Source organism: Lacerta agilis, chromosome 16 (assembly GCF_009819535.1).
Source record: "Lacerta agilis isolate rLacAgi1 chromosome 16, rLacAgi1.pri, whole genome shotgun sequence".
Lineage (NCBI taxonomy): Eukaryota > Metazoa > Chordata > Lepidosauria > Squamata > Lacertidae > Lacerta > Lacerta agilis.
The window spans coordinates 32,119,088-32,142,727 of NC_046327.1; the positions used below are offsets into that span (position 1 = coordinate 32,119,088).

A 23,640-nucleotide genomic window follows, 5' to 3' on the forward strand; every position below is an offset into this window, starting at 1 on the left:
GGAAAAAGGTACTGGTAAACTGTGGCACCTCTTTCTCACAAAAGCACACTTTCAAGCCCCCTACCCCCAATCTTCTTTTGGGCTCTTCTTCCATGCACGATCCTTCTTGAGAGTATGGTGTGTGTGATCCTTTTTCATTTCTGTGAGATTATTTACATAGCAATGTCTCTTAAACATGTCCTTAGTGTCCCATGGACCTCGTAGTTAGTCACACATCAAGACGTTTGGTTACAATATCGGGCGGAGAGAAATGTACCCCATCAACTCCCCTCCCTACCGTACACAGATTACACCATTTTGTAATCCCCACCCCACCCCGTGCTTTCTTTTCTGTGGTAAAAAAACCCCTGAGGTGCCAGTACACAAACATTGTTAAAAGTGTTGTGGGTGCCAGCACAAAATGGCTGCCACTGGGCAGCAAGAAGGTGCCAGGGTACTGTACAAAAACTTGTTACTTTTGTGACTTTCAGTCATGAAAAAGCCCTGCCCCTCCTTATCTCTAATTGTAACATTAGCAAAACTTTAAAAAGTGGGGAGGTGTTTAAGAAAGACAACTATTTCCCCTCTTTTAAATGGAGAACTGAATGATATAACGTATAAAAGCCTCTCTTATGATAACCTCAATTTTTCATACAACATGACAAAAATGAAGGGCTTGGCCAAAGTCACACAACTTCATGACTGAAGAGGTATCTGAGCTGAGGTTTTTCTTTGGTCCCAAGTCTCATCAGCCTATCAGCTAAAAACCACTGTTTTCCATCTTGCATTAATATTACTCACTTGAAAAGAGGCAAACCATTATACATAGTGATTCAGATTCATTCTCAGATATACATATAGAGCACTAGATTGCACTTAATTCCTTTCCTACTGGAATTTCCTGAATACAATGACTATAAATGAAGCAGGATAAATCAAATTGTAGATAGAATCCTCTCCAGCCAACTCCAAACTAACAGATTAGAAATTGTTCAAGAAGTCATCATTTCTTTGGTTCTCAGCAAACTAGGGGTGTTCAGATTAAGTTCAGATTAATTTTTTCTATTGCAGGTTTATTATTTAACCTTCTGAAGTTGCTGTCATTATGTAGGTGGGCATGTGAGAGAAATTGGCATCTATGTCCTCACCTTATTAATTAACTGTTCTTCCATATTAGCCACAATCCAGAGTTCTGAATGAACACTTACATGTACTGTGCTGACTACAAAATATGCCTAAATCTGCTCAGCATGCTTGTCCTGAATTGCTGAGAGTATTCACATTTAGTTATAGTATTTATTATCATTTTCCTTATAGAGAAATGGTACATATGTTTTGTAATACAAGTATTTTGTAATTATCCTTTGGTATTTTTTAAATCTCTGTGTTATGGATAAACTTAATCTCCTCATCATTACAGGCTGCTATGTCTAATAAAAAAATTCAGCTCCAAGAGTCAGAGCAGGAGCGAGATAAACTTGATAGTTCATTTGACATCTTCACTAATCTAGAAAGAAATGACTTAAGTGATAATCCATCCAGGTAAGAATCACATTTAAAAACACACACCAAATACACCAAAATACCAAAAGACTGTTAAATCTTTAAATAACTGTGCATATTGACAAAAGCATGTCCTAATCTAATGATTTAACAAATGTGAAAGAGTTGATATGGGTAACAAAGGTGGAGCCATTCATAAAGCAAACTTTAGGGAGATTGGTTTTCAGTGTAAATTCTTACTGAAAGTGGTTCACTCCTAGTATGGAAACAGTTAGCAGTATCAGCTACAGCTGCACCTGGTCCAGAGTACCACATAACCAAAATGTGGATGCTTGACTAAGGTTGTACACAAATATTCTGCACATTACAGCCACAACCACTGGCATTCTTTGGGGATATAATTTTCATCAATATAAACTGTATTATGGGCCAGGATCTTCTGCCTATTCCATTACTGTGAAAACTAAAATGAAGACTGAAAGCTCAAGGAACTTGTAGGCTTCCTATTAATGGCAGCCAGATTGGTTATCACTAGACATTGGGAATACCTTGACCTCTTGCTGGGTACCTGGTACAACAAAGCCTGATTCCTGGTTAGTCTCAGAAGAATTAAGCAAGATATGCCTCTTTAGGGAACAAATTAAGAAAGAGGCATTTTGTAACATCTGGCAAATTTGTATTGAATTTACAGTGAATATTTGCCCCCAATAATGCACCTTGGTTTGGAATCAGAAACCAGTTTGGTGATATTTCCTCTTGTGTCTGGACTGAGTGGTCTTGACCTTTTTCTTCCTATTACTTTTTTGAGCAAACTTTCTTGATAATCCTGTGAAGTAGGAGAATATGTTGTAAAATATGACTAAATTATGACTCATTTCTTTTGGCTTATTTTGTGTGTATGCATAACCAATTTCTTTATAATTTGAACTTTTTTTAAAAAAATCAAATAATTTGAGTAGCCCCCCCCCCTTGAGTAAAAGATTGGTGCCTTTACTGTTTTTAATTCGAAGGCAAAAATGAAGACAATTCAAACATTTGACATTTTTTCATGATATATAGGAAAGAAACTTCCAACACACCTCTTCCTAATTCAAATAAAACTGGAGGAGAGTCAGACAGCAAATCCTCAAGTTATTTTATAGCCCTTGATACGTCAATTGAAAATCTGCAAGAAAGAGCCCAGCAAATAATTGATAAGATGAATGAGAAGCGTAAGGAAGACCAAGTGCTCATGAACAATTTCCGAGAAAGTCTTTTGATGAAGGTAAACATATGTAGGGGTAATGGAGTGCAGGGAATCTGAGTATCAGGAAAGAATTATTGAGCCCCATCTTGCCAGTTAGCAAATGTTTTGTACTGTTTCCCCCCAAACATTACAAATCTACCTGGTGCATTTAACTAAGATTTACAAATTATTAACACAAGTGTCCTGGAAAAATGTTAAGTACCAGCCTTGAGTTTATTCCCCCATACCACATCCCCTCCACTCCACCGACTGGACAAGCTCCCTCAGTTCTTTCCTCTTCCCACTTCCTATATTGAAACGTGCTTTCTCCACATCCATATTGCCTAATCTGCTCATCATCATCCATGAACTCTGCGCTGTTCTCTGCTTGGCAGAAGTGGCTCCCTGGGTGGGGTGGAGCTGCTACACTAGTTTTCCAGTAGGTGGGTCGCTGTTGTTTAGTGGGTGAGGCAGTGGGGAGACCAAAATGGTGCAATCAGTGTTTAGCATGCCACCCTCTGCTTGCCAGGCTCTCCTTCCTATGTTTACTGACATGTCCATGTTGCATCAGTAGCACCTGAAAAAGCCCCACAGTGACACCATAAATAGCGTTTTGTGACCACTTCAAAGGGACTCTTAAAATTACTGCATGGTTGTCTATTTGATTGTGTTCTAACTTGTCACTGCCCAATCCTGCCAGTTCATTTTGCTATACTTCCTAGCCTCTACATGTAAATGCAATTGCTGTACAGCTGATGTGTGAACATAGCCACTTTTAAGGAATTATCACTTAATCCTTAGTTACTCATAGTTGGACACATTTGTGTTAGAAATGAAAAGCAGGTAGTCTTTTGATTCAGGGAAACTCTATTACTAAGGAGTCCTTAGAAATCTAAAGTCTGCTTTAACTCCTGCTTCTTCTTTCTTTACCAAAAAGGTTTCAAGCTTGGCAGAGAAGTTGGAGGAAAGCATGTTCCCTGTCTATGATCATCATAACAAGCTCATTCAAGATAAAATCCAAGAGCTTTACCAGATCATGGAGAGGATCAAACAGATTGAAACAGAGCTCAGGAAGGTCTGTCACACTGTGGAGATGTTATATAAAGACCTGTGTGAGCAGTCTGAATTGTGATTGCATGGAGAGAGAACAAGTTGGAGAATATTGTTACATGTCCTTTTGCACCATTGGTGAATGTAATGAATATATACTTATTTGGTACCCCAAGCCCCTGTAACATGAGTTCTGACAGTTTGTTCTGAATTTGTTAATTGTTTTAAAAATACAGTACTAAAAAAATATTAATGAAGGTGAGGAAAGGAAGAATGTATTTAAACAGAAAGGAAAAATTGAATCCCAGTTATCAGGACCAAACTAGACATGTTCGTATTATGTAGTAGATTCTTGTTAAATAGCTAAAGTGGAAGGGTGGGTTAGCAGGATTGGGACCACTGAATGGCAGGAGGGTGCCTTTACTCCTTTGCCCCTGCCACAGACCTGACTGGAATGGGCCTACCTGTTACATCACAATTGGTATCATGGGAGGTGGGATTCCTATCACAACACAGTAGGAACAGAGTTAACGGCTCCTCTCCTCCATTTAATAAAAAATCAACTACAAAACCAAACTATGTAACAGATATCACATTTGGCCCTCAGCAAGCAAATTTCAGGCACTTTGTTCATCATATTTTGCTTGTGTGTATGAGTCAAATTATTCCAGGATGAAAACTCAATAAAATTGAAAATATATTAGCATGAAAAACTGTACTTTATTTTTGTTTTACCGAAGAGTTTGAACTACTGCCATAATGTCTTAAGGAACTATATAACAAAATGATTCAAGATACTGACTAAAGCAGAAAGAAGGGAAACATGGTCCCCGATTTCTGTCTCCTGCTTCCATTTTGTCATCATTGAGCTATTCCAACAGGGCAATTTTTTAAGGGTGCTGAACTATTCGGTTGCCTGGCTATGATGGCTTATTAATTATGCTACTACTGCTAGTCATTTCTGCAAGTTTTGTACCAGAGCATGCATTGCGATTAAGCCAGGGATTTTTGTTACCACCAAGATAATGATATACTCCCTGCAAAGACAATTTAGGGTACTGAAGATATCCAACACTATCTCATTTGATATGCAGGGCCGGCCCAAAACATTTTGCTGAAAACAGGATGACTGGACTGGAAGTTGGTATTAAATTCAACGCCAATGATGGGACAGTATCCTCCACTACATGCAAAGATAGCAAGCTAGCTTAAGGAGTGAATGGCAGCCTGCATGGCATGCACACTTCTGTCCCATGATCTTGCCACTGCTCCCTGCATGTTCCTGAATTCAAGTTACACTAGAGGCTATGGTGGCCTCAGTGGTTAGAAGTTACTTTTTTTTCAATTCCAGCTACCGCAACAGCTCCAACCCCTTTTTGACAGAAATGACTTGGCTACCGTACTGCATGCTCTGGTAACTTACAGATCGGGTTACTGCAATGTGTTTTTCATGGGGCTGAAAGATGACTCAGAAACTTCATTTGCTTCAAAGTGCATTGGCCAGATTACTGGCTGGGATTCTATTTAGATTTCATGTAACCCATTTTAAAACAGGTGCATTACTTGCTGTCATATACTATACTATATATATAATTGAATATAAATTAGTCAATGCCTGGCAAATATTCAGAGATGATCTGTAAGATATTTGACATCATAATTAACCAAGGAAAGCTTTGTTTCAGCTCTAGAACGCCTGGGATAGAATTGGTATTAAGAATCATTATTGAAATTGAACTTGCTGATTTAAGTATGCATGCTAATTGATTTAATTTATCATGGACCTATCCAAAATGTTATTGCTTCTATGAGTGGCAGTGACAGCTTAAAATCTTATGTTCATGTTTTACACTGCCCTGGAAGCATGATGAGTTGAGAGTAAATAGTGCTCAATTCACTCTGGTTAACCAGTTGGTATACAGATGATTTTTAGACAACTTTGAGTGCATGAAGTTCCATTCAGCAGAGTTGTTCTTAAGGTAAACTCAGCCAACTTCCATTCAGCGACTCTTTCACAATCAGCTGCTGCCACCGCTTGCAACCCAGTTTTAAAATTATTTATTATGTTTGTAATATGCTGTTTTTCTATTAAAAATATCCAAAAAGAATCAACTGAAGGCAATAAAAGCACACTGAGAAGTTTAAAAAGCAGCAGCAGCATTCAGTTTACTTTTACCTGGAATTGCTATGCTTGTGTTCACACTCTTCAGAGAATCCAGAAGACATTGCCAGCCTGTTGCATCGTTTTCTTTGTATTACTCCTGTTGTCATCTTGTTTTAGGTACAAAGCAATTGCCAGCCTGTCCACAGGATTGACAATACATTATTGAGGCTTTCTAGGCCTCTCTACCTTTAATTAGAAGCTTCCTACTTGTTCGTTTTGCTTCTTTTTAGGTGCTGCAGCAGCAATACCAATGAATCAGCCCCATAACTGCTCCCTAGTCTGTCAGTTCTTCTTTCCTTCAAGGGGGCCATTAAATATTCTACCCCATAGGAAACTAATGAGCAATTCTGGGGTCAGTTCATCAGTATGCTATTGTGTAAAGCAGGAAACAATCAGAAAAGATCCCATGATGAGAAGGATCTAAACTTTATAAAAGGATCTTGGCCCTGGAGACATGCCAAGATTATACATTGTGTTGTCATCAAGTGTAGTGAGGAATCATCATTTTAATTTTATTTCTAGAGTTTCTGAAAACATGATGTAGTGTGGAAGAACCTAAGGTCAGCCTGTAAGCCCTACCCACTGTAATGTGGCTAAAGACCACAGATGCTAAAAACAGCTTAAAACTTCCAGCACATCCCCTTAAAACTTCCTAAATTCCACCCCACAACAACAGGGATTATGTAACACATAAAGAATGCAAAGTGGCAGGCGGACAGGGGCCTCTGGCAAGCCTCCACCCCACTTTGGAGTGATGTTGTGGCTGGGACCACAAACTTGACCCAAGTTGAGTCACTTAAATGTTTCCTGTACTGTGCAGGAGCTACTCACAGAAAGACATCCCCACACAGCTGATGGAACATTTAAGGGACACCTTCAGGGGAGGAGAGGGGAGTGGTGACAAGGGAAAGAAGATGAATGAGGTCAGCGCAGCGGAAACATGCCAGTGCGATTCCCCCACGCCAACCTCACTGCCACCTCAACCCTTCCCCTCTCCATCCTGTTAGGCAGTACCCACTTAGCTGGAGGGAGGCCAGGTGATTGGGGCAGCCCCACCACTGTCTGCTACTGTCCAAACTGGTTTGAAATTAGCTTTAGATTGGTCACCTGGCTGATAAAAAGTGTGCATCAGGTCTTCAATTTCACATACATATATCTACTGAGGGAAATCCATCAAATTCAATTTATTCTTTAAGAAAAAGCTCTCATGAGAATCACAAGTTCAAAAAAGCCCTAGCTGAGCTCAACATAAAAAAAAAATCTACTCAAATGTCAGTCCTTATTTAACAAACGGGTACTGAGGCACTGAAAGGCAGCAGCTTGCTCAAGGTCACATGACACGACGACTGCAAAATGGACAGTAAGTTGTAATTCCCACTCTTAGTGCTTAGTAACCTCAAGGGCTGCTTTAAAAAGAATGGTAAATTCTTTAAATGGTAGATAATCTGCAGTTATGGTCACCTAAAAAGCAGCCAAGGCTACTGTCCTGGTTGGGTCCTGTGGCAGCAGAGAACTTTTCATAGAATGACTGTTAAGGGCAAAATGCCACCAGTTACGTGCCAAAACACTTGCCACCTAGACAATTTGGCAATGTTTGAACTGTGCTATTCCTCTATATTGCAGCTTTCTCTGCTTGCCATCACCCTCCCTACTACCCACTGAAAGCATAATCAAGTCTTAATGATGTGCTCCTTAGCCACCTTAATGCTCTTTATCTCTATGCCTCCTGTTGGAGAAGTAAGTAAGTATTCTTAAGTGCCTGGTTTTGGTACGGCTTCAAATTCATGACAAATAATTGAGCCGAGCTGCAGAAACATATTTGTTGAGAGTCCAGTCAGCAGCAATAGCTTTTTAAACCGTTGTGGCATCACCAAACCCCACTCCATTGGCGCCATGAGCAGCAAAGAGGAACCCTGCAGAAATGCATTCAGTTGCTGACGGTAAAGGCCTGAAGTCCAGTGATAGCTCTCCCGAGGATGAGCGCATGGATGTCATGGGTCCCTGGGGGGAAAACAAAAGTAAGCGGTCTGAAAAAATGGGCTTCCAAGTTTGATTCCTGGCATCCCCAGGTAGGGCAGAAAAGACCTGTTTCAAATCCCAGAGAGACACCATTAGTCAGTGTAGACCCGTAGTTCCCACAGGGGGTCAATTTGATTTTTAAGGGGGGCAATTCGAGAATGAGTTAGGCCATGTTAATGGCCTTTTAGGCTTCCTCCAAGAGAATAGGAGTTCACTTTTTGAATAATAAGAATTATATGTCACCGGGGGGTGCATCAGGATTTTAGAGATGCTTAGGTGGGGCATGGCCAAAAAAAGGTTGGGAACAACTGGTGTAGACAATACAGATCTAAACAGAACAATGGACTGCACTCTTTTGCAGAATGATGCCTAGATTTAAGGCCCATTCTCATAGGTGGATGCTGTTACAGTGTGGGGGTTTTTTGGTATGGTGTTAGGATAAGGTCAGACTGTGAGCAAAGTGTCCACAATGTGGCTCCTTCCCATGCTGGCAATGCCTCTCTCCACAATGAGGTAATATTAGCATAGGAAAGATCTCCATCACAGACTCTTTGCATGTGGTCTGGGCCCCTGATGTTTCTCTAGTGGCATAGACAGGGGCCTCTCTGCAGTGGCTCTCATGCCGCTTGAGCAATGTTAGAATAGTTCCAACACTCCATGGATTTCCTTGATCCACTTTGTAGGGGAAAGGATTTGCATGATGGTGTATGGCTTGGCAAGCTTCATATGTGCTGAACAAACGGTGCATTATAGTGCCTTAAGGGATACATCCAAGAAAGGAAAAGGAAAAAGGAAAAGAAGATGGCTGTCTTTATGCTACAACCTTGCTAACAGTTCTTTTCCAATCCTCCGTATTTATTTTCTGATCCCAACAGAAGTTCCTAAAAACTGTGGTCTTGCAGGAAGAAAGCCAGGAAACCAATTTACCTTCGTACGTGTTGACAGCCTCCAGGTTCATGACGTGCCTGATAACATGGTACTCGTCAGCAATTCCATTGCCCCCCAGCATGTCACGGGCTTGCCGGGCAATCTCCAGAGCTTTCCCGCAGGAATTCCGCTTCAGCATGGAGATCATCTCAGGGGTTGCTCTGGGAACACAGAAGAGGTAACAGAACAGAGCAGGCAATTGGAAGACAGTTGGGAGCTTCTGTTTTAAAACATAGGCAGAGTACCCAAACAAGGACAATGCTTAACATGTTGTTAGGGACAATGTTTGTGATTTCATTTTTATTTAAAAGGGAGAAACAGGAGATATGGGAGGGGTTCAGGGGAGCAATTAATTCTACCACCTCAGGACTTCACCACTTAATCCCTAACTTGCTCACCCTAGAAATATATGCATGTATTTTGAAATGCAATGAGTGCTCCTTATCCACAAACCAATCCCATACTTCTTCCAGCCAGTAAAACCCCTTAGGAGGAGAAAAGACAACCAAGTTCCCCATCCACTGCCCCTCCCCCCGAACTCTCACTGCAGCAGGAACCAATTTTCTGCTTCCATTCATGAACACACTTACTTGTTTTCGTCTTTCAGGCGTCCCAGTTGTAGGCAAGCTTGTAAGCCAATAGTGATCTCTGTGAGCATGTCGGCCAGCTTCTTCTGGACAAGCTGGTTTCTTGCAAGGGGGACTTTAAACTGGGACCTACAAGACACCATTGGTTGGTGAGTTGAAGTTGCTTTCCATTATTATACAGCTAGAGTCGTTACAGAGTTGTAAAGAATGGCTTTGGGAATGCATGCCAAACACGAGGAACTCAAGAAACAAGTCATATGGAAGTATTATACACCCATATGCTATCTTCAGAAATCTGGCACCCCCTCCCCACCTCTTGAAACAGTACCTGTCCAAGGTGTACTGCCTGGCAGTTTGCATACAGAACTCAGCAGCTCCCAGCGCTCCCCAAGCGATGCCATAGCGAGCATTGTTCAAGCAGCCAAAGGGACCCTGTGGGAAGAGATTCAGGTAAGATACTGACCAATATTCCCTTAGTTCTCCTGCTCAGACTCCCTATGGATTAGCTTCTGGAACTCTAAATCTGAATGGAGCAACACTGAGGGCAGTCCATAATGTTTGCCACCTTTTTAGATTTTTCATTTCCCCGGCTTTAGTCCAGTAAAATGAGTGTTAGTTTGTGGGGTGGGGGTGGGGGTTGAAATGTGAAGGATATTCTCCACCGATAGCCATGGAAATGTATGCAAGAGATCTCCCAAATCAGTCCTCTTCCTATATGGAACTTCCCTCTTTCGAGCTGATTTTTTTGGGAAATGCTTCCCCATATTTATTGCAAAACATTAGATCAACTTGTCCTTTAATTTACAGTTTTTCATTTGAAGTGCCTTGATTGAGCCTAACATTTTGCTAAATTTGGAATGGGTTTTAATCCTGCCTGTTAAGAATAGGTTTGTGTTTTAGTTTTTTCTTTGCTTTTTCTTATATGCTGGTTTCAATGTATGTGTTTGTAAACTGCTTTGAGTTGGAAGAGCAACCACCCATGAATTTGTCTAATTACAGTCATCTAAGTTAGAGGCCATCACCACATCTTATGATAGCAAATTCCACAGATGACACTGTGTGAAGATGGGATGGCCCTTTTGCCGTGCGTTCAAAAATGCAGCGGGTGATACTGATCCTGGTTTGCCACTGGGGTGGGGTTTGTGAAGGCAGATTCAATGCTAGGGCCCTGCCCAGTATATCTTCCGCAAGGCAGGATCAAAGTAACCATGAACGGGAAAGGATCTTACACCAAGTCCAGAAACATGGGGCAGCAGGTTTTCTTCGGGCACCTCCACATCCTCCATAACAATCATCCCCGTGATAGAGGCTCGCAGCGAAAACTTGCCCTCGATCTTTGGAGTGGAGAGACCCTTCATTCCACGTTCCAAGAGGAAACCCCGCACTTTGCTGTCCTCACACACAGCCCACACCACACAAAGATCGGCCATTGGAGAATTGGTGATCCTGAGAGGACAGCAAGCAGGTGTCAGATGTTTGGGTACACCACCAGAGCAGGTCTTACAGAATGCCAAAGATCCTGGTCAACTAAATCTCAACCTAGGAGGCCAAAGGGGCCACTCAACAGGGAAAGCTAAGGCATGGAGACTATTCTCCAGGATGGGTAGCGGAGATGAGTTGGTTATCCAGCCTTCCCCAGAAAGCAATGTCTGTCTGAAGCCAGCTGTATAAGGCAATATCTCCTCATACTGATCTTTAAATCTAGCCTGTTGCTGTTGCCTGCAGTCTGCTCTGGGTAACTCCCCTGCCCGCTTGAGCACCATGAGAGCTGCAGAGCTCACCATGTCTTGGTGCCGTTGAGTGTGTAGGTCTTTCTGGAGGGGTTGTATTTGGCCCGGGTCTCCATGCCACCAGGATCACTTCCATGGTTGGGCTCCGTAAGCCCAAAACAGCCCAGCAACTCTCCCTTGGCTGTGGGGAGAAAGACATGATGAGCTACAGCTGCTCCCCAGAGGACCCCCTTTCTTTCCCTCTCTGCAGTCGAGTCTCATGCTTCCTCCCCCCCCCCCCACATCACTTTTATGAAGACTGCAAGTGGACTGAAATCCCCAGACCTTTCTGAAAGAATGAATGCAATAGTAGGGAAATCTGTCAGTTCCTGGATCTCAGCATTTACAGCATAAACCATACAATTTCTAATCAGAAGGAAGGCCTATTGAACTGAATGGGGCTTACATCCAGGTAAGTGGGGTTAGGACTGAAGCCTGAGTTACCAGTTCAGTAAAAGACAAGGAAGGCAAAAGAGAAACAGGCCACAGTCTAGCAATGCAACTAAATTCTGATCTCTCACATCCAGCATCTGAACCCTACTCACTCACCCAGCCGTGGCAAGTATTTTTGCCTCTGATCTTCTGTCCCATATGCATATATAGGGTGCATCACCAAAGATGATTGTACACTCATGACCGAACGGTAGCTGCTGTCCACTCTCTCAATCTCCCTTGCCAGGAGTCCATATGCCACATAGGTGGTTCCTGCGCAGCCATAGCCTAAGAGAAGCAAATGCACAGATTTAGCAAGTGAGCCATGAGTTCAAAGCGCATCTTGCAACACCATCCTGACAAAACTCCTGACAAAGATTGTGGGGGCAGTGGTAGGGGGAGACAAAAGGAGAACAATGTTATTGCAGTTTAGGGACTGCAATGACTCAGAGTTGCTTATTTTTGCCCTTTAAAATATTCCAATATTAGCCGTGCAGCCATATATTTATAAAGCAGCATGCAAACAACATAAAGCAAATACATTTTCAACCAGCCTTAGAACAGCAAAAATGTTTCACTAGCTCACTAAAAATAATGAGCCCCAACACTTCAAAAGTAATTAAATGATCAGCAGCTCCAGTGTTCCATAAATCCCAATTTGTGGGGTTTTTTTGTTTTGTTTTTTAGAAAGGAGGATAACATCATCATCACATCAACAGGAGCACAACCAGATCACACCAGCCATTTCTTCAGACACTCTATAAAAGAGCCAAATGGCATTACCTCTGATAGTAGGGCCCAGGACACCCAGTTCCCCCATTTCTGACACAATTTCCCGGTGAAAGACTGCAAATAGAGAAGGAAAGGCATTAAGGGAGAATGGAAATATAGATAGCAAAACTGTAGGCAGAGTCTGCTATGAGTACTACATCTTCATGCCTCTTTTCTGGCCCACAGAACCCTGGCAAGGTGCTCTACAAAAACAAACAACAACAACACAAATTCAACAAAATGATTAGAAACAAACAAACAAACAAAAAACAACCTGAGAAACATTTTACTCCTGGGGCCTTCAAGGGTGATAAGCCAGTCTCATTTTTGGTGTTGATCCAAAACACACAGCAAGGATCATAGATCCTTTCAGAGCCCTATCAAATCAGCCCATTAAATTAGTAACTCTGTGGTTAGCTATTAAATGCACTGGCACATTCATGTGGGAGATGAAACAAGCCATTTCCCACCTTTAGGGAAGGGGCAGTACCCTGCACCAACTCATGTAGCACAAAGTACCAGGCTACAAGTGCTCAATAAACACTTTAAAAAACAAACAAACAAAAAACCATACCTTCGTTTCGGTTGGCCATGAGGATCCTGGGCATCAACTTTTCCTGGCAATAGGTGCGAAATGAGTCCCGAATCATTATTTCTTCCGGAGTCAAGAGCCTCTCCAACTGCAAGGCATCTCGCCAATCAAACTGGGCTCTTGGGCCTGGAGAAGAAAGACAGAAAGCACTGCTGGAGGGGGGCATCAGTAGGGAAAGTCCTTCCTCTAACACTTATAACTGCTGAGCACACAGCTGCCTATTCGGGCAGAGATCACAACAAATAAACACTTCATTGCAGCACAGCCTACATCTGGAACAGCAATGTGGTGCCATCCCAGATGTTGTTGGACAACATCTCCCACCTCCCTTGAACACTGGCTATGCTGGCCGGGGAATGGTGGAGTTGGAGTCAAACAGGGACATCTGGCTATCCCTGGTATACACACTGACCTGGGAGTAAGTCCCATTGAATTCAGTGCAGCTTACTTCTAAGTAGACAGGCATAGTATTGTTCTGTTAAAGTTGCTGACAGCTGTAATCATGGTCTTATTCAGGTAATGGCTTGCATCTTCCATAAATGCTGAGCATTACAAGGACAGGATATCTGGGCTCTACCACTGACCAAAATACAGTGACAAAGCAGGCTTTTAACAGTTGCTTATGAGAACCACGAGTTCATCTTTCTAAAGAGACCCAACCAGTCCAACATGGAATGATACACAGTTGTGTGAAGGGGAGAGCAGGGTAACCAAAACTCAGGAAGTTCAGTTAGCGAGATGCTGTTATTTTATACAGTAGCACTGGAAGACGGGTGCACACGGCCTACCAAACATTAATTCTTAAGTGGAGTAGGACAGAGGGAAGGAAGGAACATTGCAGGAGATGAGGCGGTGCCTGGAAGTCCAAATATGGAGCTTTAAATCAAAGGTCACCCCATTCCACAAGCCAACTGAAACATGCATACCTTTCTCTTCTCTGCCAGAGGGCTTTGCTTCTTTTTCTGCAATATAAGCGACAATATAATGCAATTTCCCAGCACAGTGAACCCCTCCATCCCCAGCCCCCAGATGCAATAATGTAGGTTTGTAAGACAACTTGTCACTCTCAGCCCTGAAAGCAGCTGAGAGAGCCCACCATCTTCGGGACTTGGCCCTCCCCAACCTCCTCCTTGCACAACCTGCCCTGTATACCTTTGGGCCAAAATTAAGATATAAAAAGGGGTCTGGGTGGCAGCTGCATTTTTTTTTTAGCACAAGTTGCCCACTTACCCTTTTGCACAGCTGGGCTGGTGCCCTGTGCACGGACATCGCACGGGCCTGTCACACAACGGCTGCATTGCAAAAGCCTCCTGGCAGGTAACCTCAGTGCCATCAGGACGAGTGCCTGAAGGGGGTCGGTGAAATAAGATTGTAAGGCCACAAGTTCTGGAGGACTCCCTGCCAACTGCAGCATTAACTCTCGCCATGCTGAAAGATTAAAAGCAGGCAATGGTGCTAAGCTGGCCATTCCATTCCCAACAACATGCCCAAAAGTAAGAGGCTGATGAAACCCCTGATGCAATGAGCAAACGGCAGAGATCTTCTGTTCTCAGTTTGGGGAGAGGAAGGAGGCCTTGATCTCTCTCGCGCAACCAACCCAAACAAACGCACGGAGCTCAGCAAAGAAGGGCCCAGCCAGGCCACAGTTAGCATGGAGGCCCCCAGCAGAGGAATCCCGCCCTCCCGCTCTGCCATTGTAAATGCACAGTCAACAAGGTCGCCGCTTTTCACCTCGGCTTAGCGCTGCGCTCTTGTTCTGCGAACTCGCAAAGCGGCGGCGGCTGCAGGCAAGCAAGCAGCAAGGTCTCCTCGCGTCCCCTCCAGGTTCAATGCAAACACCTTCTTAGGCCAAAATGCTGCTGCTGCCCTGTCTTCCGGGCGGCGGGAGAGGGAGGGCTTCTCCGCCATTGGCCCGGCAGAGGAGGCGTTTGCTCGCGACACCGCCTTGCTTTGCCGCCTGGGAACGAGGAGGAGGAGGCGGGCGCGCTGCCAGCTTCGCTTTCATCCTCTGCCAAAATCGTCTCTGTCTCTCTCTCTCTTTCTCTTCACCTGCTGCCACGCAGGAGACTCCGTTCACCTGATGAAGCAGACTCTCAGTAACAAATTTGCTCGTCTTTAAGATGGCTCCCCATTTGTGGGATGCTCTCCCCACTGAGGCTCTCCTGGAGACGTCATGCCATAGGGCCCCACTCTCTTGGGGCCCCCAAAAAATTAAAAGGAAAAAAACCTTGAAAGTACATTTCCAAAATAAGTATAAGATAAACTTCATAATTGTATTTCAATTCAACAATTACTTTGATAAAATACATATTTTGTTATGTGCAAATGGGTTTAGATACCTTAGATCCATAAATTTTTTGTTGTTGTTCATTCGTTAAGTTGTGTCCGACTCTTTGTGACCACATGAACCAGAGCACGCCAGGCACGCCTATCTCACTGCCTCCCGCAGTTTGGCCAATAAATTACCATATAGCATATATTCAACACAAAAAACAGCGACAATTTGTTGTTGACAAAGGACAGCTGGACATATAAAGGGCCCCATTACCTTCAGTACCTTAGGGCCTCATCAAACCTCAATCCGGCCCTGATCTTTAGGCACCAGGCAAAAATGCTACTCTTCAACCAGGCAAATTTTGGCTGATTAACAACAGAAACAAGAATTTATTATTTATTCCCCAGCCACTCTGAGCGGCTTCCAACAAAATATTAAAAATACAATTCTTAGATTCTTAGATTAACATTCTAAGGCAGAGGTTTTCAACCTTTTTGAGTCCATGGCTGCCTTGACCAATTCCATTCTTTCTGCGGCACCCCTGTGGGGCTCAGGAGCCCAGTTATGCCACCCTTTGCCTGCAGAGCTGGCAGCCTGTCACCCTTTTTCAAACACCCTTCCTTGTGGAGGGTTCCCTCAGCCTTCTCTCCCCCATCCTTGGGCAGCCGTAGCTGCCGCCCCTGATATCTGAGCTGACTCCCCACCCCAAAGAGAGGTCCCTCCACACACTGCCCCACCAGGGGCCTAGGAAGCACCCCCTGGCCAGCCCCAGAGGCACCATTTGCCTGGGGAGCTTGTAGCCAGGGCTCCTGCAACAAACAGCTGTGTCGGAATACGCTGCGTGGATCCGTCAAAAGATCCGCGGTTGTTCATTTGTTTTAATGGGTTTTTGAGAACTACTTTTAGTATCTTTACGCGTGAAAGCAAAAGTGAAAGTAAGAATGAATAGTTGGCTTACCAATAAGATTAATCCGCCTTTTATTTGTAGTTCCGGCAATATTTGAAGTTATCAATGAACGTTAAATCTGCTTCCCGCCTTTTTGGAGGGCAGCAACAGTGGTTTTATTGGTTGGAGTGTCAATCGTGATGTCACATCTGTTCCCAAATAAAAGGCTGAGGCTCCCCGCTTAGGCACGTTCATTTACGTTCTTCTTTAGTTCTTTCAGTTCAGGTCAAGTTTAATTTAAGGGATTTTGGGAGCGGGCTGGTTGGGTTGGATGGGTTTTGCTTTTAGTTAGGTTTAGTTCGCGGAAGATATTCGGTTTAGTTTTAGTTAGACTTTTAGGTTTAGCCTAGGGCTAGAATTGCGGAAGATATTCGGTTTAGATTTAGATTAATTTAGTATCGCGGAAGAATTGGCGCGCAGGGACTTAGAGCTCAGGGAAACTTAGCTTAGGGCCAGAAGACGAGCCTATGCGGGTTTTGCCAAAGCCACAAAAGAAAGAGTCGGTGTCTGTCGTCATTTGGGGAAAAGGGGGTAAAGGTTTTAAGAATTTTAATTTCAACGCAATGTCCTTGGTTTGGTTTTCATGGTTCAGATTCAGGGCGTCCATTGGTTTTCGAGGCATCCATTAGTTTTTGAGGCATTATTCTAGTTAGAAGGCATTCAAGAACTCACACACCTTCGGAGTCATTTTCCGTCTTACTCAGCTTCCTTCAGATTGTGAGACTTGGCCGGCGCCCGTGCTCATAAGCACGTGGAACGCTGGCCGCTTTTCCCCGCTACTGGTACCTCGTGCATGGGCAGCCTAAGTTTGTGCACGAGGAGCTCCAGCACCCGAACCCCGACACAGCTGTGCAAGCCTTTGGGAGGCAGAGATGGCAGAGGACATCAGAGGAGAGAAGGAAAGAGGGACATAGGTCAGTGTTGCCCGTGGCATCCCTGAGCACCTTCCAAGGCACCCCAAGGTGCCACGGCACACTGGTTGAAACCCCCTGTTCTAAGGCCTTTCAAATGCATTTGTAGGGGGTTACTGGTTTGTTTTTGTTTTATTATGTATTTTGTGCTTTTATTTTGTATTTTTATGCTGTGAGCTGTCCTCAGATCTTCAGAGGGAGGACGGTATTTCAATTTAAAACAAGCAAGTAAATAAATAAATTATCCATAAATAAATTACCATTGAATCTGTGATGGGCATAGCTGTCAAGTCTCCCTTTTTTGGCGGGAAACTCCCTTATTCCAAGCCGTTTCCCGCTGCTATCCCTTATTGTTGATATCCCTTAAATTTCCCTTATTTCCAGGAAGGAGAGTTGGAGTCCGGAGACTCCTTGGGGCCCTGCATTTCTCAGCCCTGCCTGCCTACCTCACAAGACTGTTGTGGGGATTAAATGAGGACTAGGACCAGGGAGCTCCTTGGAGAAAAAGGTGGAATATAAATACCTAACAACAAACAGACAGATATATAAAGAAGAATCTAAAATAGACGAATGTTTCTCGGCAACATGTGCTCAGATTAAGCATTGCTGCCCCTCACTGGAGGCAGGGCAGAGCCAACCTGGCCAGAAGCCATCAGTGGTCCTCTTCTCCTGCATGAATTTGCCTAATCCTTTTCTAAAGCCATCCAAGTTGGTGGCCATCGCTGCTCCCTGTGGCAGGGATTTCCAGAGGTTAACTGTGTGTTGCGTGAATAAGTGCTTTCTTTTCTCTGCCCTGATTTCTCTTTCCTGGTGTAAATTAATTTGTAGCCTGGGGGGATTACTGTGGCGTGGACTGTCCCTGAGAACCGTAGACTGTCCCTGGGATGGGTGAGGGTGCTAATCCCTTATTTTCAGTTCTGAAACTTGACAGCTATGGTGATGGGATTGGTCTGAATTTTTTTTACATTCACCTTTCTTTCGTTTGAAGTTTGGATATTGCTTTTCTAGGACAGTCAGCGTTCAGGAGGAGCGGTATTGCTATATTATTTCATTCGGTTTCACATCCTCACTTAAGGCAACAATTGCCACATTTTGCACTGTGGATAACTTTTTAAAAGCATGGGCCGGGGAGCGCATGTGCACTGGGCACACTCTTTGTGATGGAAAACGTCATCCCAGCAGAAGCTGACAATGTGAACCCTGGTCCTATTCTGTAGTGTTTGCCAGCGTGGCTAATGGTGTGCCCTGATTTCACAATTGCCAGCAATGTTAAGGACCTAGCGCTGACCTCTTCTGCGGTTAGGGCAGGAAGGGATGGGGACAGGGAGGAGGAGATGGTACTATTCAGCCACCAAGTTATATACTGAAGGTCACTGGTGGTCCTTGCAAAAGTTGAGGTAAAGCCATTTGCTTCAGGTGGCAGGCTCTAGCCCTCACCGTTGCATGGCTGCCAGCCCTGCTGTGGCTTCTCCCATGCCACCTATTGCCTTCCCCGCTGCCACTGCCTACAATGGCAAAATGCTTCATGCTGAAGGATGGGCATTTATACCTGGGTCTCCGTGGTCCTAGTCCATGGGTAGGGAAACTAAGGCCCGGGGGCCAGATCCGGCCTAATCGTCTTCTAAATCCGGCCCGCGGACAGTCCGGGAATCAGCGTGTTTTTACATGAGTAGAATGTGTCCTTTTATTTAAAACTAGCTGTACCCGGCCATGCATTGCAGTGGCTCATTTGGTTCAATGGAAAAGGAAGATAGAAAAAAGAAAGCGCACGTTTGTAATTCTGTGGAGATATCGCCTCCCTCCCCACAGCTTTTCCCATTGAACTTCTGCCTGCCTCATCTCTGTCTTTCCCATTTTTGTCTGCCTCCCCACAGCTTCTCCCGTTGAACTCCCGCCTGCTTTTCGCCTGTCTCCCTACAGCTTCTCCTGTTGGACTCACGCCTGGCTCCTCTCCATCCCCCCCCCCCCCATAGTGGAAGGAGACCCCGTTTTTGCCTGCCTCCCCACAGCTTCTACCGTTGAATTTGTGGGACATAGGAATTCGTTCACCCCCCCAAAAAATATAGTCCGGCCCCCCACAGGGTCTGAGGGACAGTGGACCGGCCCCCTGCTGAAAAAGTTTGCTGATCCCTGACTAGTCCAATACTCTAACCACTGCATCACACTGGCTCTCAAAAGCTGGCCTATTGTTCTCTTGCCCTTAGGATGAAGTTGCATCTAGCTGGGCGAGTCTTTGGCCCATTGACTTCTTCTAGGAGTTTTACTAGCTGGTTGTTTCTATGGTAGCACAGAAGGTGTGGGAGATAACATGTAGGTTGGTTTGTTTTTAAGCACCAGTTATTACATGAAACAGACAGGCCAATAGCAAAAATGCAGACATACTCTTTCTCACAAAGTCTATTTCCAAGCATTTATTGGAAGTTCTTTGCTGCATCCGTCTAACTATACCACTTGTAAGTTCTTTGTAAACACTTATTTGATTTCAATCATGCTTGCAAAGCAGCCCTTCGGACCCACCTGAGATATGTATTTCTAAGGCCTGTCCTATTCTGCTCACTAATTTGTTTTAAACTGGTTTTAATTAAGTTGTTGTAACCCACCCTGGGACCTCATGGTGAAGCACAGGTAAGAAATATTAAACAGTAATAGTAATAATAGTAGTACCTAATGTACAGGTAGAGAATGGACAGTGTCCATGACTAAACTTACATTATGAGAGAGCCCCAGAATAATATCTGCTGAGCACAATGACTCTAGAAAGCAAACTGAGTCCAGAAGATGCACTCCTGGGTAATATATTGCAGCAGACTAGCATTCCCCTGGAAAGACTTCTGCAGGTTGCTTTAAGAGAAAACCAAGATCTTGGGTTACCAGCTTGCTCTAGGCTTATATCTGGATGCCTCAGAAGGGCCTGGTAGCAAGCTGTTGTGATATTAAAGCTAGTGTGGAGAGAGAGGAGGGATAAATTGCTCCTGTGTGGAGATAAGCCTTGCAGGCAGAGTTATGCTGCCAAACTTCAACATGGTGAGGTCTGAAGATTAAAAAAGATCTGAAGCCCGGGCTGAACAGGCTTGGAAGCAAAATGGGGTTGCTCTGCTCCAATTTCTTCTGACACTTCAAAGCAGGGATCAGAGATATTCCACAAAGGCGCTTGTTTGGAAAATATCTGAGCCCACGAGCTCCTGAAGAAGAGAAACTCTAGAGCAGGATAGGGCAATCTCTACCAGTAGCTCACAGATATTAATATAATGAGATGGGGTTGTATATTGCCAGAAACTGAGTATATAAGCAGTGAAGCTCTCTGCTGTTAATTATTGCACAACACAAAGAATTTTTTTTAGCACACAGTTGCTGCATTTGCATGATGGTCAAATCTGGAGGTGTTGATTTTCTGCCTATCAACATATTAAAAGCACACACCAGTTTAAAGGAGGAGACATTCTTTCATAGCATTGGCATTCTCCATTACTGTATACCTCAGGCTAGCCCTTATCACTCCTCAGTTGCCAGGCTGAGTGGATTACCGTATCTACATGTGTACAGAGTTGCTGATAAACATCTGTACCCAGCAAGCACATCTATTTTGGCCAGGCTTTTGCTCAAGTTTAGAGGGCACCACGAAACAAGTTATACACGGGTGAAGTATCAATTGGCCAACACAGCAAATCGAAGAGTGTTTGACTTGTTATATAGTAAAGGCTGAGTGGGGTGATGAAAACGAAAGATTGACTGTATAGGCAGCCTGCAAATGGGACTGGCAACCTTGGGGTTAGGAATGGAGGGCTCTAAATGCAAATACTGTATGAAGAGGGGCAGGTGATGGGCATGAGGTAGACCCAGAGAGAGCTGAAAAGGGGTTAGAGAGGGAGGGATAGAAACAGTAGGACTGCAAGTAGAATAGTTAAATAGCTAGAGAAGGAGACTTAGAGAATGAGAAAAGCAGGGCAGAGAAAAGCCAGAGCTTACCTCTTATTCCAGCGCAAGGCAGGAAAAACAAAAAGAGACTTATTTGGGGGAAGAGGCTGGTAAATCATCCCAGGTTCCAAGCTACTCAGGTTTACTGGATGGCTTTCAACTGAGCACTTGGGCAGGTTTGGAGAGGGGGACCCAAAGTTGCCTTTCCCACAAGTCCCTAACTAAAATGTAAAAAAAGAAAGAAAGAAAGAAAGAAAGAAAGAAAGAAAGAAAGAAAGAAAGAAAGAAAGAAAGAAAGAAAGAAAGAGAAAGAAGGAAAAGCCTGTATCATTGATGGGGCAATGCTATTGGGCGACAGAGAGAAGGTGGAATTGCTCAGCACCTGCTTTCTCCCAAAAGGAAGACAGTGCCCAACCTGATGGTGATAGAATAAACCAGGCACGTCCAATAGGTAGATCATGATCTACTGGTAGATCACTGGACGTCTGCAGTAGATCACTGGTACATCATTGGCTCCCCCCAAAGAAGCTGAACAACTGTGGCTCTCCTAAAAAAAAGCTCAACATTTTACCTCCTCCCTGAAAAAACTCAACAACTTTGACCCGAACCCCCTAAAAATGGGTCTTCCTCCTTCCTAAAAAAAAGCTCAACTTCGACCTGAACCCCGCAAAAGGGAGTAGATCACTGCCAGTCTCTTGGGAGTTGGCCACCCCTGGAATAAACGATGCAAGGAAAGGAAGGAGCTGTGGCCCAAGGCAGTGAACACTTGTGACTACCAGTCAGGGTTGGTGCAAGTGATTTTTACGCCAGAAACAGAACAATCAAATAAATTAAGATGGGGCACGACCCTCAGCAAATCTTGCACAGTTGCTCATTTCAAGGATGTCTGCACAGAGTGGTCAGTCACTGCTGTTGCTTCTACCTGAGGCAGCTGCTTCCGGTTTCTTTGTTCTTAAAGGTAAAGGGACCGCTGACCGTTAGGTCCAGTCACGATCGACTCTGGGGTTGCGGCGCTCATCTCGCTTTACTGGCCGAGGGAGCCGACGTACAGCTTCCAGGTCATGTGGCCAGCATGACTAAGCTGCTTCTGGCGAATCAGAGCAGCGCACGGAAACACTGTTTACCTTCCCGCTGGAGCGGTACCTATTTATCTACTTGCATTTTTTTAAAATTAAAGATTTTATTGGTTTACAAAATGTCTCTCACATTTTTCCATGTAACATTTCTACAGATCAATTTTGGTTGTTGAGACATTAGGCAGAGAGGGGGAAGGAGGTGGGTGGGATGGGGAGGCGATGTTTCTATTTTCCTTAGTGTATGTAGGATTTGGTTACTTGCATTTTGACGTGCTTTTGAACTGCTAGGTGGGCAAGAACTGGGACCAAGCAATGGGAGCTCACCCCATTGTGGGGATTCGAACCACTGACCTTCCGATCGGCAAGCCCTAGGCTCAGTGGTTTAGACCACAGTGCCACCCATGTCTTTGTTCTTGTTGTTCAGTCGTTCAGTCGTGTCCGACTCTTCATGACCCCATGGACCAGAGCATGCCAGGCACGCCTATCTTTCACTGCCTCCCGCAGTTTGGCCAAACTCATGCTAGTCGCTCTTTATTCTTAGTCCTGCCCTATTCCTCTAAAACAAAGGACTCAATTCCTACTGTTACCTGCTAATGAAAATCCTTTATTCTAGAAGCTACACTACAAGCAGGAAAAAAACCCCTCTTCTTATGCTTAATATTAATATATTTTTCATCTTGAAACATTGCACAGGTACAGTTGGGTTTTCTGCTCAAAATGGTGCCATGCCACTCCTAGCCCTTCAGTTGTTGCTAGGCTACAATTTTATTCATCCTTTACCAATAGCTGGAGTTGATGTGAGTCCGACAATATATGGAGGACCACAAGTTTCCCACCTCTGACTTATGCAAACAATGCAGAAATATGTGACAGTCCACACACAAAACATCTGTGCAGTTTCATTTGTGGAATAAGCTTTTAATAAACCAGAGTCTAGGAAGTATAAACCTCAGTTACAGGCCTATATGCATGATGGTAAGGGGCTCTGCGGAGTGTTTAAAGTAATAAATAAAGATGGGGAATCTTTGGCCCTCCAGGCATTGCTGAATAACGACTTCCATTAGCCTCTGGACCAATAGCCTGGGAGTTTGGGATCTGCAGTTCAGCTGGAGGGTCAAAGGTTCCTCACACCTGTAGTAAAATGAAATACAAAAAGTATAGAAATTAACAATTCAATTAGATCTAAGGCCTATTCAAAATAAGCAAGGAGATCCAGGAAACAATACAACAGTGGCAAAGGAAACCATTGTTTCTATTCAGAACCAAATGAATGGAGTTGAACATTTTGATAACTAGCAGGTCAGCAGTTTAACCCTGCAGCCACACCTTTAAATTCCTTTGGCCAAGTATGCTCACCTTATTTGGGAGCACAAACTGAGAATTCCATATTATTTCCCTCTTGATGAGCCTTAGCAAGTTCCTAGTCTAAGAATAAATTTATTTTTTTCTCTCAAAAAGAATGCTTTAGTACCGTGTTTCTCCTAAAATAAGACATAGCC

General features: G+C 44.0%; 2 protein-coding genes across 2 annotated transcripts; one reads left to right on the top strand and one right to left on the bottom strand.

Annotated features, from left to right (window-relative positions):
- The first annotated feature begins 1,370 nt into the window (after nt 1-1,370).
- SYCE2 (synaptonemal complex central element protein 2) lies at nt 1,371-3,950 on the top strand. The gene is made up of 3 exons (XM_033172939.1): nt 1,371-1,521; nt 2,542-2,746; nt 3,645-3,950. Exons 1-3 carry the CDS (start codon nt 1,406-1,408, stop codon nt 3,837-3,839), a joined length of 516 nt encoding a protein of 171 aa, XP_033028830.1. The 5' UTR covers nt 1,371-1,405; the 3' UTR covers nt 3,840-3,950.
- A 3,128-nt stretch (nt 3,951-7,078) lies between these two features.
- GCDH (glutaryl-CoA dehydrogenase) lies at nt 7,079-14,859 on the bottom strand. The gene is made up of 12 exons (XM_033172938.1): nt 14,750-14,859; nt 14,249-14,363; nt 13,945-13,980; nt 13,001-13,144; nt 12,439-12,501; nt 11,773-11,943; nt 11,236-11,365; nt 10,684-10,900; nt 9,783-9,886; nt 9,458-9,583; nt 8,868-9,028; nt 7,079-7,922 (listed from the first exon to the last, which is right to left on the bottom strand). The coding sequence occupies exons 2-12, from the start codon at nt 14,349-14,351 to the stop codon at nt 7,849-7,851; spliced, it is 1,329 nt and encodes a 442-aa protein (XP_033028829.1). The 5' UTR covers nt 14,352-14,363; nt 14,750-14,859; the 3' UTR covers nt 7,079-7,848.
- Nucleotides 14,860-23,640: the final 8,781 nt, after the last annotated feature.

Bases quoted from the DNA above. Each gene is read 5' to 3' on its own strand.
- SYCE2 (XM_033172939.1), top strand. From the start codon at position 1,406: ATGTCTAATAAAAAAATTCAGCTCCAAGAGTCAGAGCAGGAGCGAGAT. The intron at 1,522-2,541 runs GTAAGAATCACA...CATGATATATAG, and splicing joins TTAAGTGATAATCCATCCAG to GAAAGAAACTTCCAACACAC. The intron at 2,747-3,644 runs GTAAACATATGT...TTTACCAAAAAG, and splicing joins GAGAAAGTCTTTTGATGAAG to GTTTCAAGCTTGGCAGAGAA.
- GCDH (XM_033172938.1), bottom strand. From the start codon at position 14,351: ATGGCACTGAGGTTACCTGCCAGGAGGCTTTTGCAATGCAGCCGTTGT. The intron at 10,901-11,235 runs GTGAGCTCTGCA...CTGTCCTCTCAG, and splicing joins CTCAACGGCACCAAGACATG to GATCACCAATTCTCCAATGG. The intron at 9,584-9,782 runs GTACTGTTTCAA...GGTGTCTTGTAG, and splicing joins AGGCAGTACACCTTGGACAG to GTCCCAGTTTAAAGTCCCCC.